General features: G+C 28.8%; 2 protein-coding genes across 2 annotated transcripts; both read right to left on the bottom strand.

The window, feature by feature from the left end:
- Positions 1-3032: 3032 nt before the first annotated feature.
- On the bottom strand, positions 3033-5992 carry LOC110282489 (zinc finger protein 84-like). The gene has a single exon (XM_021146003.3). The coding sequence runs from the start codon at positions 5126-5128 to the stop codon at positions 4166-4168; it is 963 nt and encodes a 320-aa protein (XP_021001662.2). The 5' UTR covers positions 5129-5992; the 3' UTR covers positions 3033-4165.
- An 8392-nt stretch (positions 5993-14384) lies between these two features.
- On the bottom strand, positions 14385-15509 carry LOC139424860 (zinc finger protein ZFP2-like). The gene is made up of 2 exons (XM_071176906.1): positions 15011-15509; positions 14385-14926 (listed from the first exon to the last, which is right to left on the bottom strand). The coding sequence occupies exons 1-2, from the start codon at positions 15507-15509 to the stop codon at positions 14385-14387; spliced, it is 1041 nt and encodes a 346-aa protein (XP_071033007.1).
- Positions 15510-18443: the final 2934 nt, after the last annotated feature.

The following is an 18443-nucleotide window of genomic DNA, read 5'->3' as shown; positions in this document are numbered from 1 at the left end:
GTTAATATTAAATATGAACGAATATGCAGTAAGCATTTCTTGAAAGAAGATTATGAAGTATATATGAGAAATCGTTTGCTTGGAATGACGATTAGAATGATTTTAAAATTGCTCTAACTCTACCAAGTGCTCTCTTATCAGGAATTTGAGAACATTTTAAAATTTCGTTTCGACTATTTAAGACCGGATTGCTTCAAATGCGTAAACAATATTAAGTGGCAGAATAAGCAAAATTTTTATTCTTTAATTCAGTCTATATCTAAAACTTACACGGTTAAATAATAAATGAAGAGGATAAAATATCTTATTTTCTCAAAACTTTTCGGAAATAAGTTATGAATGAAAACATTTGTCTATAACTTTTTTACATTTTGATTGTTCTGGGCAAAGAGATTACTTCGTTAAATAGAAGCTTAGATAAATTTATGTACATTTTTCTATTACAAATGTATTTCAAGATAATTTACACCATAAATGAATTAAGTTAAAATACAAAATTATTTGTTATATTTACCTATATACGAAATAAAATATTTAAAAATAGATTTAAAAATCGTATTTTTGTATATACAATGCTTGGATAGGAAATTACGTCAATCACAAGCTTTTACTCAAACTAATTAATAAGAAACTTTGCTCTAGTCTTTTCTTATTTCTAATTTTATAAAACAAAACATCAGAATTGATAGTTGCTATGGTTTTTCATGCATTATATAATTATTTATACTCAGTCGCATCAATATGGCGTTAATTATTGCCGATGCGAGCAAAATTTCTGTTCTTCTTAGGTTCGAAATATCTCATATTTTTTACATGATTTGCCCGAACAATCATTGATGGATCAATTCAGAGCATTCTTATTAAGAAAAAAGACAAATTAACAAAATTATTAGGTACTACCGGGGAGTGCACGCCTTTTAACTTTGCTTAAAAACGATGGTATAAACTTTTATGTCCATCATTTTCTAAGGCACAACGATTAGAAACTTTTTATATTCGTATAAAAATAAAACATAATTTTGGAATATAAAAGAAAAAGGTACCTTTTAAATAGTTTTATTTATCTATTTAATATCAATTATAATTTATCTAGAGTTATTTATCTATTAAGACTTAAACAATATAAGCCATATCGCTAAATTTTTCTTCCCCTTTCCCATCCGGTCACATTAATTTTCGGGATGCTTGATTGTTATTTTACGGTTTCTTCAATTTATTATTTTCATTCTCGACCGTATTCATAGAAGTAAAATTCATACCCCGGGAATGTCGGGGAATATAATTTTCCACAAAATGCACGGCCTATAGTTTAATTTAAAATTAACTAGTTTATAAAAAAATTTTGTCTTGAAAAATTGATCCGCAGCGTTTAATATTATAATTTTTAACCATTGTTGAAATAAAGTTAATTTGAAACGAAATATCTTTTTTTATTTATTTATTGGTTAATTTTATAAATCGCGGGAATTTTTTTGAGTCGAATGTATTCCAAAATACTTTAATAGACTGTCAAATAATTTGGAGAAGCCGCAGATTTAGAAAGGATCAGATTGCACAATGCTTCAAAATATAAAGATAAATGCAATCCATAATTAAGCCTTTTATTTTTTTAGTCTTTATCGATATCATAAATCTAATAAGTACAAAATATACATAATAGTGGATGCGAATCTTCTAAACGCGCCTGAGAAAAGGTAAAAATGGAATAGTTAGAAAATTTATTTGGGAAAGAATATTTAACAAAATTTTCAAAATCTTTGTATTCTTCCTTAATTTTTAGAGCTCAAGTTTTTAGATATATGCAATCATATATTTTGATAAGCTCATATATTGGAAGCTCCGTTACCACAATTTTTAATATAACTTTTGTCGGGTGCTCAAAATGACATGAAAAAACATACACGAGTTGCTAAGTAAAGTTCAATGAAACTGACGCAGAAACGTTATAAAAACATGAAAAATCATTATACGAAATTTTAAAACCTGATTGATTGCTAAAGAACACAGGGAGGATGTGAAAGGCAAATGTTTGAAATATTTGCCATACCAGGTTTAAATTTAATCATCCTGCTTTCCTTAATGATGATTCGTCAGATTTCGAAAAGCTTATTTTCTTTCATGTTTGAAAATTAATCTGCGACCGCTAATGTAGATACGGTTTTTGCTTTATTTTTGAATACAATTCTAAATTAAGAACAGTATTTACTGAATCCCGTTTACACTCTATTACTTTGTCTTTTACATTCAAATGGTTAAAAAAATCAGCTTTATATATGTATAGTCTGAACTTGTAAAGATCTCCTAAATTTATTTTAGAAAATCATAATTACTTTTAATAATATAAAGCAAAAGTGCATACAAAATATTTCATTCATTTCTAATTTGCTTTAAAAAATTCAATATCCATTATTTTATACGCGAAAAATAATTTAATTAAAATGTACCATAAAAAAAGTAAAACCTTTATTTTCTGAGTATATTGTGCTTCAAGTATTTTGTGTTCTTTTGAAAAGTGTTCTAGGTGTTAATTGCTCAAAAGCAGAGAAATTGTTCCAAGTAGAATCCATTGCTGAGCAATTGGTCGATATTAGCGATACTTGGATAAATAAGACTAAATACATATATACAAATTGGGATTCGATTCAATGCGAAATTGAAGATGGGGGTTAATAAAAACAATTAATTCAGTATCAAAAACATAATATTAATTAAGAGTGTAGTCTCTGTTAAAGAGCCGACCCAGGCGTTCCGGTATTACCGCTCGTTTCTGGGTTGCTCAGCTCACTAATAATAGCAAAATACTAGTTCTTTAGTTGCCACCCCTGGGGGTTGCTCGCATACCTCAGTTCTAATAGATTGCTCTGTTTAACGTGCATGTATTATGTGTAAATTAAATTAATTATGAGTATAAAATTATATCCTGTCTCTAGTAAAATAGGCAGTTCAACCCAATGAATTTAAGTTTTCATACATCGCATCATGTACAATAATAAATCACACCATAGTAAACACGACGGTGAACAACCAGAATGCTATTTTGTGAGAATATTTTATTACACACACAAAAAAAATTACATCATCCAGCCTTATAAATTCAACTTTTCATAGGGCTGAGTAATCTCATTTGACAAAAAGTACAATATCATCTCACACCATACAAAAGTTAGGGTATTCAATCTTATGAAATCAACTTTTCATATGTTGTATAGTGTACAATAGTAAATCACACCATAATAAACATGACTATGAGCAACCAGAAAGCTATCTATGATGTCATAAAAATATTTTATTACACACAACAAAAATAGATTAATTAATATTAGGAACATAATTGTTAAAAAAAATTTAACAACCTTACTTTTCATAAAATGTGACAACAAATCACTTCACATGAACATCATTAAAATAGCTTTAAAAAATTGTTAAAAAATTAAATGAAATAAATTTTAAAGAATGTCCTTCACAAATTTATAAAATTTCATTAAAAAACTTGCAAATGCAATTTCAAAGTAAGTGCATTTTATTTTAATTGTCTATAGACAAAAAAAAAATCTAAATATATTTTGTACAAGATATGGAAATTGTATTAAAAATAATAATTTTAAAAAAATATCTTTGACAAATTTTTTAAACTTTATTTCTTTATCCATTATGCTATAATACACAGTATAAGTATAAAATTAAATAAAGTGCATTATATTTTAACTGTTTATAGACAAATAGAAATATTTATAATAAGATATTGAAAATGTGCTTATTAGAAAAGAACTACAAATTAATATCATACACTTATACATAAAGACCTCATGACAAGAATTTTTTTAATGAACAGGGCAGATATCTAAAAATGACAAATTAAAATCATTTGCATATTTACTTATTAAATTTTATTATTTAGTTAAATAGTTTTTGGAATTTAAAAAAAAACTTAATTATGATTTAAGATTCCGATAAAAAATAATTTTGATTATTTTTTAAGAGTTTGAAAAATCTTGTGCATTTTTCAAATTTTCGGTTGATTATAAGCTCAAAAACATTTAAATGTAATTAAAAAAATTATGATCAATAAATACTTAAATGACTTGCTGTGAAGAACAAGAAATTGATTTTATGAAACAATGTATACTACTTTATATGTTTCATAAACAAACTAAGAATAAGGCTTTTAACCAGTATGAACACGAATGTGACTGGTCAGTTTATTTTTTAGTGCAAAACTCTTATTACATATACTACAAGAATAAGGCTTCTCACCAGTATGAAGAAAAGTGTGTAGTGTCAGATAACCTTTTTGCGAAAAACTCTTATTACATATACTACAAGAATAAGGCTTATCACCAGTATGAACACGACTGTGTGTAGTGAGATGACTTTTTTCTAAAAAACTCTTATTACATATACTACAAGAATAAGGCTTCTCACCTGTATGAACACGACTGTGTCTTTCCAGACTATTTTTGTGTGAAAAACTCTTATTACATACACTACAAGAATAAGGTTTCTCACCAGTATGAGCACGACTGTGTCTAGCGAGTTGACTCTTTTCTGAAAAACCCTTATTACATATACTACAAAAATAAGGTTTCTCACCAGTATGAGCACGACTGTGTCTAGTGAGTTGACTTTTTTCTGAAAAACCCTTATTACATATACGGCAAGAATAAGGCTTCTCACCCGTATGAAAACGACTATGTCTTTTCAGACTACCGTTATGTGAAAAACACTTATTACATATACTACAAGAATAAGGTTTCTCACCAGTATGAGCACGACTATGAATGGTCAGACCAGTTTTTAGTGAAAATTTTTTATTACATATACTACAAGAATAAGGTTTCTCCCCAGTATGAACACGACTGTGTCTATTCAGAATCATTCTTTCTGGAAAACTCTTATTACATATAATACAAGAATAAGGCTTCTCACCAGTATGAACACGACCATGTCTAGTGAGATGACTTTTAAGCGAAAAACTTGTATTACATATACTGCAAGAATAAGGCTTTTCACCAGTATGAATACGACTGTGTCTTTTCATATTACTTTTTTCTGAAAAACTCTTATTACATATACTGCAAGAATAAAGCTTCTCACCAGTATGAGCACGACTGTGTTTATTCATAATCATTCATGGAAAATATCTTATTATGTATACTACAAAAAAAAGGCGTCTTACCAGTATGAATTTTACAGCGATTATTTGGACTTTTTCATGAAAATCTCTTATTACATTAACAAGAATAAGGTTTGTTTACAGGATGATACTTATTCTGAATTAAGTTAGGCCTTTACAAACATAGTTATAGCATTAATAACTGCATTGTAGAACTACAAAAAAAGAGCATGCTGCAATCAAGTCACTTACTTTGACTTAAATTTTAATTAAGTAAAATATAATACTAAAGCAATATGATCTATTAATAGGTGCATCTGTGAAGCATTAATTTAAATTAATTATACTGAGATGTAAACATATTTTATTTTTCACAACCAACTTTAATATTTCTCTTTTGTCGAACATACCAAGAAACAAAAGTAAATTAAATTATTTAACTTTATGATATTAACATAATAACTATTATGACCATGAAATTATCAAATTTGATTTCATTAGCATTTTATTCACAAAGACACTGCAGAAATATAGTTCATTATAAACCAAGAAAGGCAACAAAAAAAAATTTCACTTTCACTGACTTAAAGGGTTTGAAATTATCTATAAAGATATTAAAAAAACATTAATTTCCAATTTTTATATCGATGTTCAATTATGCACAAGCTCTTAATCATTAGCATAAATACGAGAAAGTCAACAAAGTTTATCTCTATTTACGAGTATTAAATTGCACAAAACTGAATACGGAAAATATTTTCTCAGTGTGAACAGGAAAATCACAATTTTAATTTCTTGCGTATAACTGAAACGATTGTCTGCAACTGTAATTTCAATCTATTTACCACTGTTTAATAATGCACTACATGAAAAGTTTGTTTAAAGTGTTACTTAAACGAAATTATTCTTTTTTTCCTTTATTGATTTATTACAATGAGTGCTTAAATAAATTATATCCATATTATGAGCACAAAACAATAAAATGAAACTAATTCTTATTGTGTAATTTTTAGAACAGAAGTAAAATGTTTTATAATAACGAAGAATAATTGTGAACTACAATTGGAAATTTATCGATACTAACATTAAATATCCATGTATGAAAATAATTTTCTGTTAGAACATCATTTCAACTGTGACACACATTGCACAGAGACTATTTGCTGTTAGTGTTGCTACATAGAAAGAGATTGCCTTTACTAATAATATTTCCTTTACTCAAGGAGAATTTTCACACACTGAATGAATAGTTTATTGATTATATAAATCATAAAGAAAACACAATATTTTTTAAAAAAATATTTGTGCAGGCACAATTTGAATTTTATTAACTGTCAGCAAAAATGTATTTTATCATTCACATCGATTTTTTTCGGTATGAAGAAGATAATCTATGAATTAGATCTCCATGGAAATAAACATTGCGATGAGAGTTGTTTACATTATCGGTTGCCTACTTCTGCTCATCTGATCTCAAGGATCTTGGGACAGATTTTGACCAGTAGAGGACGCTACTTGCATGCCTCTTTTTAAGGGAGTATTCCTACTGCATTGTAAAAAATCGCGTATGTGATTTCGAAGAAGCCACAGAGAAAATGACCAGTATCTGAAATATAATTCGCAATCGCAACGCTCGAGTACGCCGTCTAGCGGGAGCCTGTAAATATCGGACATTAATTTATCACGTTTTCATTTAGTTCCATCAAAGTCATTGACTGAATCAGACGCCATTTTTTAGCAGCAAATAAGAAACAAAATTTCCCTAAGGAAAAGGCCGAAGAACTTGAAAAAAATCTCCAGAATATTAGTAAATCTTTCAGGAACAGAACACGCCAAACATTTGAAGAAAAATTCCTCAATAATTTTTAATTTCTATTATCAACAAACTTGCAACTGATGACTTCCGATTTCGGATACTGTTACAGATGTGTGTATTAAGGTAAAATGCATTTCTTCTGTCTTCAATTCATTACGAATTAAAGTGAAGTCAACATTGCTTTCGTCATTCCAGTGAATAAATATGAATTCAGAACATACAGAATTGTAATAGTTATAGCATATTCTTCTTCGTTATAGAATAGTATATATTTCTGTATCCATATAATTCGGAAAACAACAATAAAAAATTATCCAAGTTACTTGAAATAGTGCCATTTGTGCTGATTCTTAATTAATTTTAATCGTTTTCTTGGTAAGTATTTTTTAGTTTTGAAAGAATAAGTTCAACTAGAATTCAGCTATTCTGTTTTTAGCTACATATTCAAATTCATATCAATTATAAAATTTTGCTGTGTAGTATGTTATCTAAAAGTAATGAAGGTATAAACTATGTATCTATTATTTGAGAATAAAGTTTTCAAACAAGGAACTTATCATTTTGGAATTCTCCGGGAATCATAAATCAGGTAAGTGCAATGATTTTTACAATAAAAAATTTGCTTGTAAATATTTTTTTTTCATTTGATGATGGTTCTCTACAGAATGGTTTTTTACGTCTGATTAAGAACTATAAGAATAATAAAAAAAGAAACAATATGAAAGTTTTTATTTCAATGTTAAGAATTCTTAAAATCGTTTTTTTTATCCTAAGAATTCTTTATTTTCCGTTTTTTAGTTTATAATTTTTTGATAAAAATTGTTCTCAAAATACTTTTTTTGAAAAATTAAATGGTATAACATTATGTGTTTATGTATACTTCTTGTATATTCCAATGTTTGAAGTAATATGATTCAGAAAAGTATGGAATAAAAATTCGGTACTTACGTATTAACGCCACCGCCGCTACAGATTTGGCGGTTTTTAAGTGCCGCCAATCTACACTTAAAATTTTTGCGACAATTCATAAAATAAAACACTTTATTTAAAATCAAAATAGTCAATCGGATTTCGGTGGAAAATGAGCCGATATAGAGTTTAGCATAGATTCAAAACAATCATATCGCCATATGAACTCTGATAAATAAGATTCCAAATGAAATAACATTTCCAAAACGTACGTTTACCAAGATAAAGTTTTATGTTGTGGGAATTGGTACATTTTCGTTTTTTCGGTAAAATATTTCCCTCCTGAAAAAATAAAATTGCATCTTGTTTTGTTTTTGGCAAATCCCAAAGACGAATTTTCGTAGCACTAAAAATGGCGACAAAAAAGAATTGTTTTTTTTTTTTTTTTTTTTTGTTTCGTCAGCATTCTTTATTTTACGTTTCTTAGTTTCTAAATAATGATTTTTATTGAAACTTGAAATTTTTTGATAAAAATTGTTGTCAAAAAACTTTGTTTACAAAATTAAATTTCATAAAATTATGAGGCTTATGTATACTTTTTGTTCATTTTAATTTTTGAAGTAATATGATTCTTAAAACTATAGAATGTAAAGTTTAAATGGGCCTTTCATGTTATATCATTAAATTTAGTAATACTATTTCTCGGGCATTAGGTTTTAACTCTTATAAGAATATACATATTTTTTTCTGTTAATGTACAAATATTTTTCCGATGTGTTTTGGATATTCCTTCTCTAATAAAAAGAGATACCATTTTGTTTTCGGTTGTACAAGAAAGAAGATCAAGCATTTTTCTTTTTTAAATTTAATAAGCCACATTAAAGAAGGAACGTTGCAATGCTACACGCTACATTAACGACGTCTCCAGAGTAACTGAATGACGGTTCATATAGAAATCGCAGGTATGCGTCTCATACAACAACGCCCCCTATAGTTCGTTGCGATCGCGAATAGTCACACAAGATTCAAACAATGCCAACAAACAGTTTATTTACGTCGCACTAGAGCTGCACAATGTGCTATTGGCGACGGTCTGGGAAACATCTCTGAGGATGATCCGAAGACATACCATCACAATTTTGATCCTCTGCAGAGGGGATGGCTCCCCTGATTTGGTAGCCCGATGACCTGCACGCGAAGTCGAGCACTTTACGATAAAACAGTTTAACGAGGACCAATACCGCACACCCTATGGTCCCTACGCAGACTGACCGCAGTCAGTGATGCTTGACTTTGGTGATCTGCTGGGAACCGTGTCTTAACGATCAGTCCACTGTGGGACCCGGTAAAAAGGATACTGGACAGAGGCACTTGACCTTAAAAAAACATTGATGCAGGGCATACCGGGCAGTGGCATTGAACTTTAAAAACATGTAGGGTATACAGAGCAAATGTATATCGGGCCGTTGCCCTTAACTAGACCTAGTATATATTTCGGACATTTACCAAAGCGACTATGTGATTGTCAACATCCACCGGCGGAAATTAACAACCACCAATTTCCGTCATTCACAATAACGTAATTAAATTTTGTCTCATAGTATTGGAGTTATCTGCGGAACTGGTAGTATGTTTTGGTACTGATTTGATTGAATCATTAATTTCTAGGAAAAGAACCTAAAGCAAGCACGTGCCATACCCCAAACTTTTTTCAAAAAGTTTTTTCTTTAAATCCTTAAAATGATATATTATTTATTTTATTTTTTTTTGCTTTAAAAATGTAGATAATTTATCTGTAATTTAGCAAAATAAAAGTTTAAATTTAACGATGCAACGAAATTTAAGCATTAATGCTAATAGTTGTATTTTAATGCAATTGTTGTATTTATTTAGTTAATAATGGAAGTTAGCAATTATTTATGAAAGATAAATTTCTTTTTAATTATCTTTATTTTCGATTATACAGTGAAATAATTTTTAAAGACACCTTTGTTAACATCAAAAGTTTAATATTGATTTAATTTTTTTCTTTTAAAATTCTAAATAACTTACAACATTATCGAATTGAAAATTTATATTCTGATTTGTTTTAAGGTTTAATTTCTTGGCAAAACTTGATTTGCTATGATGAATGTTCTTAGAACTTTTAACTAATAAGTTCCATTTCATACGATATATCCTTTTTTTTACTACTAATTAATTTGAAATTAAGCGTACGATTTTCTTTAAATTTCAGTAGATGGTGATGTTTAAAACTATTTTATTTTATTATCAAATAACTTTTTAAAATTTCGCTTCGACTATTTAAGACCGGATTGCTTCAAATGCGTAACAATAATAAGTGGCAGAATAAATTACACGGTTAAATAATAAATGTAGAGGATAAAATATCTTATTTTCTCAAAACTTTTCGGAAATAAGTTGCGAATGAAAACATTTGTATATAACTTTTTTACATTTTGATTGTTCTGGGCAAAGAGATTATTTCGTTAATAGAAGCTTAGATAAAATTAAGTAAATACATTTTTTCTATTACAAATGTATTTCAAGATAATTTACACCATCAATCACAAATGAATTAAGTTAAAATACAATATTATTTGTTATATTTACCTATATAGGAAATAAAATATTTAAAAATCGTATTTTTGTATATACAATGCTTGGATAGGAGATTATGTCAATCATAAGCTTTTACTCAAACTAATTAATGAGAAATTTTGCTCTAGTCTTTTCTTATTTCTAATTTTATAAAACAAAACATCAAAATTGAGACTTGCTATGGTTTTTCATGCATCATATAATTATTTATACTCAGTCTAATTATTGCCGATGCTGGCAAAATTTCTGTTTTTCTTAGGTTTGAAAAATCTTAAATTTTTTACATGATTTGCCTGAACAATCAATCATTAACAAATCAAACAATCAAATCTTTTATACCAATCATTTTCCAAGGCACAACGATTAGAAACTTTTTATATTCGTATAAAAATAAAACATTATTTCGGAATATAAAAGAAAAAGGTTATCTTTTAAAGAGTCTTATTTATCTATTTATTCTTATTTTTTTTTTTTTTAATTTCCAATGAGCTGCACAATCAGTCTTGCCGATGAGCAGACCAAGTGCGTTCTCTAGAAGTGGTATACACTCCTTCAGGTCCACCACAATGGGTGAGATACCGTTGGCCATGTTAATTTGGACGTCTAGTTTCTGACACTCTAGATGGCAGCACCGAGACTCTATTTTGGATGCTAAAGTGCGCTAGGAATTTAATTTTGTCGGAATAAGGCACTCCACGGATCTTTTACACGCCGCATAATCATACGACATGTAGGCTCAGGATTTTCTGCGTCCCGAAAATCTGGTGTCTGGGCAGGGGATCGAACCCGCATACTTGGACTCAGAAGGGCGACGACAAACCAACTGCGTCACCCAGTCACTCTATATAATATCAATTATAATTTAACTAGAGTTATTTATCTATTAAGACTTAAATAATATAATCCATATCGCTAACTTTTTCTTCCCCTTTCCTATCCGGTCACATAAATTTTCGGGACGCTTAATTGTTATTTTACGGTTTCTTCAATTTATTATTTTCATTCTCGACCGTATTCATAGAAGTAAAATTCATACCCCGGGAATGTCGGGGAATATAATTTTCCATAAAATGCACGACCTATAGTTTAATTTAAAATTAACTAGTTTATAAAAAAAATTGTGTCTCCTTGAAAAATTGTTCCGCTGCGTTTAATATTATAATTTTAAACCATTGTTGAAATAAAGTTAATTTGAAACGAAATATCTTTGTTTTTTATTTACTGGTTAATTTGATTTATCGCGTGAAATTTTTTGATATATTTGAGTCGAATGTATTCCAAAATACTTTATTAGACTATCAAATAATTTGGAGAAGCAGCGGATTTAGAGAGAATCAGATTGCACAATGCTTCAAAATATGAAAATAAATGCAATCCATAATTAAGCATTTTATTTTTTTAGTCTTTATTGATATCATAAATCTAATAAGTACAAAATATACATAATAGTGGATGCGAATCTTCTTAACGCACCTGAGAAAAGGTAAAAACTAAATAGTTAGAAAATTTATTTGTTTCAATGGTTTGGGAAAGAATATTTAACAAAATTTTTGTATTCTTCCTTAATTTTTTGAGCTCAAGTTTTTAGATATATGCAATCATATATTTTATATTGGAAGCTCCGTAACCACAGTTTTTAATATAACTTTTATCGGGTGCTCAAAATGAAATGAAAAAACATACACGAGTTGCTAAGTACAGTTCAATGAAACTGACGCAGAAACATTATAAAAACATGAAAAACCATCATACGAAATTTTAAAACCTGATTGATTGTTAAAGAAAACAGGGAGGAGATGAAAGGCAAATGTTTGAAATATTTGCCATACCAGGTTTAAATTTAATCATCTTGCTTTCCTTAATGATGATTCGTCAGATTTCTAAAAGCTTATTTTCTTTCATGTTTGAAAATTAATCTGCGACCGCTAATGTAGATACGGTTTTTACTTTATTTTTGAATACAATTCTAAATTAAGAACAGTATTTACTGAACCCCGTTTACACTCTATTACTTTGTCTATTACATTCAAATGGTTAAAAAAATCAGCTTTATATATGTATAGTCTGAACTTGTAAAGATTTTCTAAATTTATTTTAGAAAAGCAATATTACTTTTAATAATATAAAGCAAAAGTGCATATAAAATATTTCATGCATTTCTAATTTGTTTTAAAAAATTCAATATCCATTATTTTATATGCGAAAAATAATTTAATTAAAATGTACCATAAAAAAAGAAAAACATTTATTTTCTGAGTATATTGTGCTTTAAGTATTTTATGTTCTTTTGAAAAGTGCTCTTGGTGTTAATTGTTCAAAAGCAGAGAAATTGTTCCAAGTAGAGCAATTGTTCGATTTGAGCGATACTTGGATAAATAAGACTAAATACATATATACAAATTGGGATTCAATTCAATGCAAAATTGAAGGATGGGGGTCAAAAAAACAATTAATTCAGTATCAAATACATAATATTAATTAAGAGTGTAGTTTCTGTTAAAGAGCCGACTCAGGCGTTCCGGTATTACCTCTCATTTCTGGGTTGCTCAGCTCACTTAATATTATCAAAATACTAGTTCTTTAGTTGTGACCCTTGTTGGTTGCTCTAATATCTCAGTTCTAGTAGATTGTTGTGTTTAATGTGCATGTATTATGTGTAAATTAAATTAATTATGAGTATAAAATTATATCGTGTTTCTAGTAAAACAGCAGTTCAACCCAATGAATTCAACTTTTCATACATCGCCTCTTGTACAATAATAAATCACACCATAATAAACACGACGGTGAACGACCAGAATGCTATTTTCGGCAAAAATATTTTATTACAAACACAACAAAAATAGATTAATTAATATTAGGAACATAATTGTTAAAAAAAAATTTAACAACCTTACTTTACATAAAATGTGACAACAAATCACTTCACATGAACATCATTAAAATAGCTTAAAAAAATTAAATGAAATAAATTTTAAAGAATGTCTTTCACAAATTTATAAAACTTCATTAAAAAACTTGCAAATGCAATTTTAAAGTAAGTGCATTTTATTTTAATTGTCTATAGACAAAAAAATAGAAATATATTTTGTACAAGATATGGAAATTGTATTAAAAATAATAATTTTTAAAAAATATCTTTGACAAATTTTTTAAACTTAATTACTTTATCCATTATGTTATAATACACATTATAAGTATAAAATTAAATAAAGTGCATTATATTTTAACCGTTTATAGACAAATAGAAGTATTTATAACAAGATATTGAAAAAGTGCTAATAAGAAAAGAACTACAAATTAATATCATACACTTATACATAAAGACCTCACGGCAAGAATTTTTTTTTAATGAATTGGGCAGCTATTTAAAAATGACAAATTAAAATCATTTGCACATTTCCTTATTAAATTTAATTATTTAGTTGAATAGTTTTGTGAATTTAAAAAAAAACTTAATTATGATTTAAGATTTCGATTAAAAATAATTTCGATTATTTTTAAAGAGTTTGAAAAATCTTATGCATTCTTCAGATTTCTGGTTGAATATAGGCTCAAAAACATTCAAGTGTGATTAAAAAAAATTATGATCAGTAAATATTTAAATTACTTGCCTTGAAGAACAAGATATTAATTTTATGAAGCAATCTATACTACTTTTCATGTTTCATAAACAAACTAAGAATAAGGCTTCTCACCAGTATGAACACGACCGTGTCTAGTGAGATGACTTTTTCGCGAAAAACTCTTATTACATTTACTACAAGAAAAAAGCTTCTCTCCAGTATGAACATGACTGTGTTCTTTCAGATTATTTTTTTGTGAAAAACTCTTATTACATATACTACAAGAATAAGGTTTCTCACTAGTAAAAGCACGCCTGCGTATAGTCATATTACTTTTTAGTGAAAAACCCTTATTACGTAAACTACAAGAATATGGCTTTTAACCAGTATGAACACGACTGTGGCGGGTCAGACTATTTTTCAGTGAAAAACTCTCATTACATATACTACAAGAATAAGGCTTCTCACCTGTATGAACACGACTGTGTATTTTCAGACTACCTTTGCATGAAAAACTCTTATTACATATACTACAAGAATAAGGCTTCTCACCAGTATGAACACGTCTGTGTAGAGTCATATAACCTTTTTGTGAAAAACTCTTATTACATATACTACAAAAAAAAGGCTTCTCACCTGTATGAACACGACTGTGTATTTTCAGACTACCTTTGCATGAAAAACTCTTATTACATATACTACAAGAATGAGGCTTCTCACCAGTATGAACAAGACTGTGTAGAGTCATATAACCTTTTTGTGAAAAACTCATATTACATATACTACAAAAAAAAGGCTTCTCACCAGTATGAACACGCCTGTGTCTGGTGAGATTTTGTTTGAGTGAAAAATTTTGATTGCATATACTATAAGAAAAAGGCTTCTCACCAGTATGAACAAGATTGTGTAGAGTCATATAACCTTTTCGTGAAAAACTCTTATTACATACACTACAAAAATAAGGCTTCTCACCAGTATGAAGAAGACTGTGTCATGTCAGATTACCTTTTAGAGAAAAACTCTTATTACATATACTACAAGAATAAGGCTGATCACCAGTATGAAGATGACTGTGTGAAGTGAGATGACTTTTTTGTGAAAAACTTTTATTACATATACTACAAGAAAAAGGCTTCTCCCCAGTATGAACACGGATGTGTCTGTTCAGAATCCTTCTTTCCGAAAAACTCTTATCACATATAATACAAGAATAAGGCTTCTCACCAGTATGAACAAGAGTGTGTTGTGTCAGATTCCCTTTTAGAGAATAACTCTTATTACATATACTGCAAGAATAAGGCTTATCACCAGTATGAAGACGACCGTGTGTAGTGAGATGACTTTTCTGTGAAAAACTCTTATTACATATACTACAAGAATAAGGCTTATCACCAGTATGAACACGACTGTGTGTAGTGAGATGATTTTTTTTAAAAAAACTCTTGTTACATATACTACAAGAATGAAGTTTCTCACGAGTATGAGCACGACTGTGTTTAGTCATATTACTTTTTTCTAAAGAACTCTTATTACATATAGTACAAGAATAAGGTTTTTCTCAAGTATGAACTCAACTGTGTTTATTCATAATCATTCATGGAAAATATCTTATTATGTATACTACAAGAAAAAGGCTTTTAAAAAAAAATATTTGTGCACGCACAATATGAATTTTATTAACTGTCAGCAAAAATATATTTTATCATTCACATCGATTTTTTTCGGTATGAAGAAGATAATCTATTAATTAGATATCCATGGAAATAAACATTGCGATAAGTGTTGTTTACATTATCGGTTGCCTACTTCTGCTCATCTGATCTCCAAGATCTAGGGACAGTTTGTGACCAGTAGAGGTCGCTACTTATTATTCACGATCGCAACACTCGAATACGCCATCTGGGGAGAGACCGGTTCAATGCTTTTAGCCCTTCTCCCTTCCCTCTCCTCCTCTTTTCAGTTGTATAGGAATGTACTACGATATTTTCCCTTTTCTTAATATTTTTCCTTTTTATTTAATAAGAATATTTTTTAAAATTTCCATAATACTTTTCTTTAGAACTATGTTTAATGTAGTTTTCAGTTCCATATAGTTTTTCAAGTTAAAAGATTTCAATCTATATGAAAATCAAGAGAGAAACTAACGTACTTCCTTCCTCTATGACTTTCCACACGCTAATGGGGAAAGCATGTGAAGTGTTGCCATAGGAAAAGAGTTCTGCTCTACGCCACCTGCAGCCCATTTCGATCGCCAATATATATCAGCTTATCCCCTTTTTAAGGGAGTATTCCTACTTCATTGTGAAAAATCGCGTATGCGATTCCGAAGATGCCACAGAGAAAATGACCAGTATCTGAAATAGAATAGTTACACAAGATACAAACAATGCCAACAAGCAGTTTATTGTTGTATTTCATTTACGTCGCACTAGAGCTGCACAATGTGCTATTGGCGACGGTCTGGGAAACATCTCTGAGAATGATCCGAAGACATACCATCGCAATTTTGATCCTTTGCAGAGGGGATTTCTCCCCTGATTTGGTAGCCCGACGACCTGCACGCGAAGTCGAGCACTTAACGATAAAACAGTTAACGAAGACCAATACCGCATACCCTCGGTCCCTACGCAGACTGATCCAAGTGGTCACCCACCCGTACACTGACAGTAGCCAGTGATGCTTAACTTCTGTGAGGAACCGTGTCTTAACGATCAGTCCACTGCGGGATACATAATTATATAATATGTAAATAATACATAATTATCGAATATGTAAATAAATTACATTTAAACTTACCAACATGAATTAAGACTAAATCATAATTCGCATTGAATTTGTCCACATTTATTCCACGGTGTGCAACAAGATTCCAATTTCTTTCAATATTTAAGTAATTAGCTAAATAGTTCCCCATGGAATCACCTAGTAAAAAGAGTAACAAAGTAAAACATATGTTAGTATTTTATGAAGAGGCAGAAGAAATATGCAATGTTTGCTTTGCTTTGTCCTTTTAGAATTAAACATTAACTGTCAAAAATCTTAGGACATAGAGAATGAAAAAAAATTCATATATAGATATAAAAAATACAAGTAGTTTGAGAATTTAATTTAATGAAAAAACCTAATTTCGAATTAAAATCTATATAAAGCTAATTTAAACTGTACTTAAATTGCTAATTTGAATTATTTTCCATTGGAGAATCATAGTAATTTTATTATTTATTTTAAATTTCAAAAAAATATTGGGTACAAATAGTTTTGCACATAATTGTGATACGTACAGAATAAATTTTTTTTATGAAAGTATGCATGCTCATAATTTATTCAATAGTTAAGACAACATAAAAGAATAATAATGAAAGCAGTAATTTCGAATAATGATAAATATTAGCTAAAATATAAAATAAGGATTGTTCCATTTCTTCCCAAGTTTTGATTTTGATAAGTTTATTATAAAATTGAAACAAAACTATTTCAAACATGATCAAAGAACTCTTCTCTATTTTTAAGAAAATTCAATATAAAGCCTTATGTAAAAGTAAAATTTGATTAGCAATATATTTCCTAGAACAAAAAGATACGTTTGTATTACGTCTAATGTCACTGAAATAAATATAAATCACTTAATTTAAAGAAATGAAATTTCATCTCTAAACTGATTTATTTTTGACAGATCAAACGGCAGATTTCTAAGGAAACTGAGATACTGATACTTTTTAATGTTTGAAACTTTGATAAATGAAATTTTTTTATGTTTACGATTTTCTAAAAATACATAAATTTTACATGAAAAGAAAAACAAACCATGCAATTTAAATTCTAAAGCGTTGCACTTTCAGAAAATTTAATATAGTTTATTAATATTTACAAAATTTCAAGTAGTTTTTTTTTATATAATGCTTAAAAACACATACTTATGTTGTAAATCTTTAATTAATTAGAATTAACTGCAACTTAAATTTTAATGACAAATTATGAAATCCCACGCCATCAAGTCTAGAAAATTAGGAAAATGGCTTTCTCCAACAAATGCTTTTGTTTGAACAAGCCAAAGAGAACTTTATTTTGGCGATTAAGTTTGGATTACAGGATCAATATAGGGTTATAAGAAGGTTGATAGAATTCAAACAATCTTCTTCAGGAAAGCTAACTCTAAGCTTACTACATCCAGTTACCAATTCCTAAATTGTTACCTATTTTTATGCTAGTGAGAACCAAAACAATATGGAAATGAATGAGGAAGTCGCATAAGAAGTATAACTTCAAAAAAAAAAATTTTTTTTTTTGAAGTTATACTTCTTATGCGACTTCCAACAAGGTTGCGTTAAACGTTTAACGCTACATTTTTATTCGCCGGGAAATCACGTGGTAGGATCCAGTTTTCCCTCATTCATTTCCATATTGTTTTGGTTCTCACTAGCATAAAAATAATAAAAGT

Source organism: Parasteatoda tepidariorum, chromosome 2 (assembly GCF_043381705.1).
Source record: "Parasteatoda tepidariorum isolate YZ-2023 chromosome 2, CAS_Ptep_4.0, whole genome shotgun sequence".
Lineage (NCBI taxonomy): Eukaryota > Metazoa > Arthropoda > Arachnida > Araneae > Theridiidae > Parasteatoda > Parasteatoda tepidariorum.
This window is presented reverse-complemented; position numbering and strand designations above follow the sequence as displayed.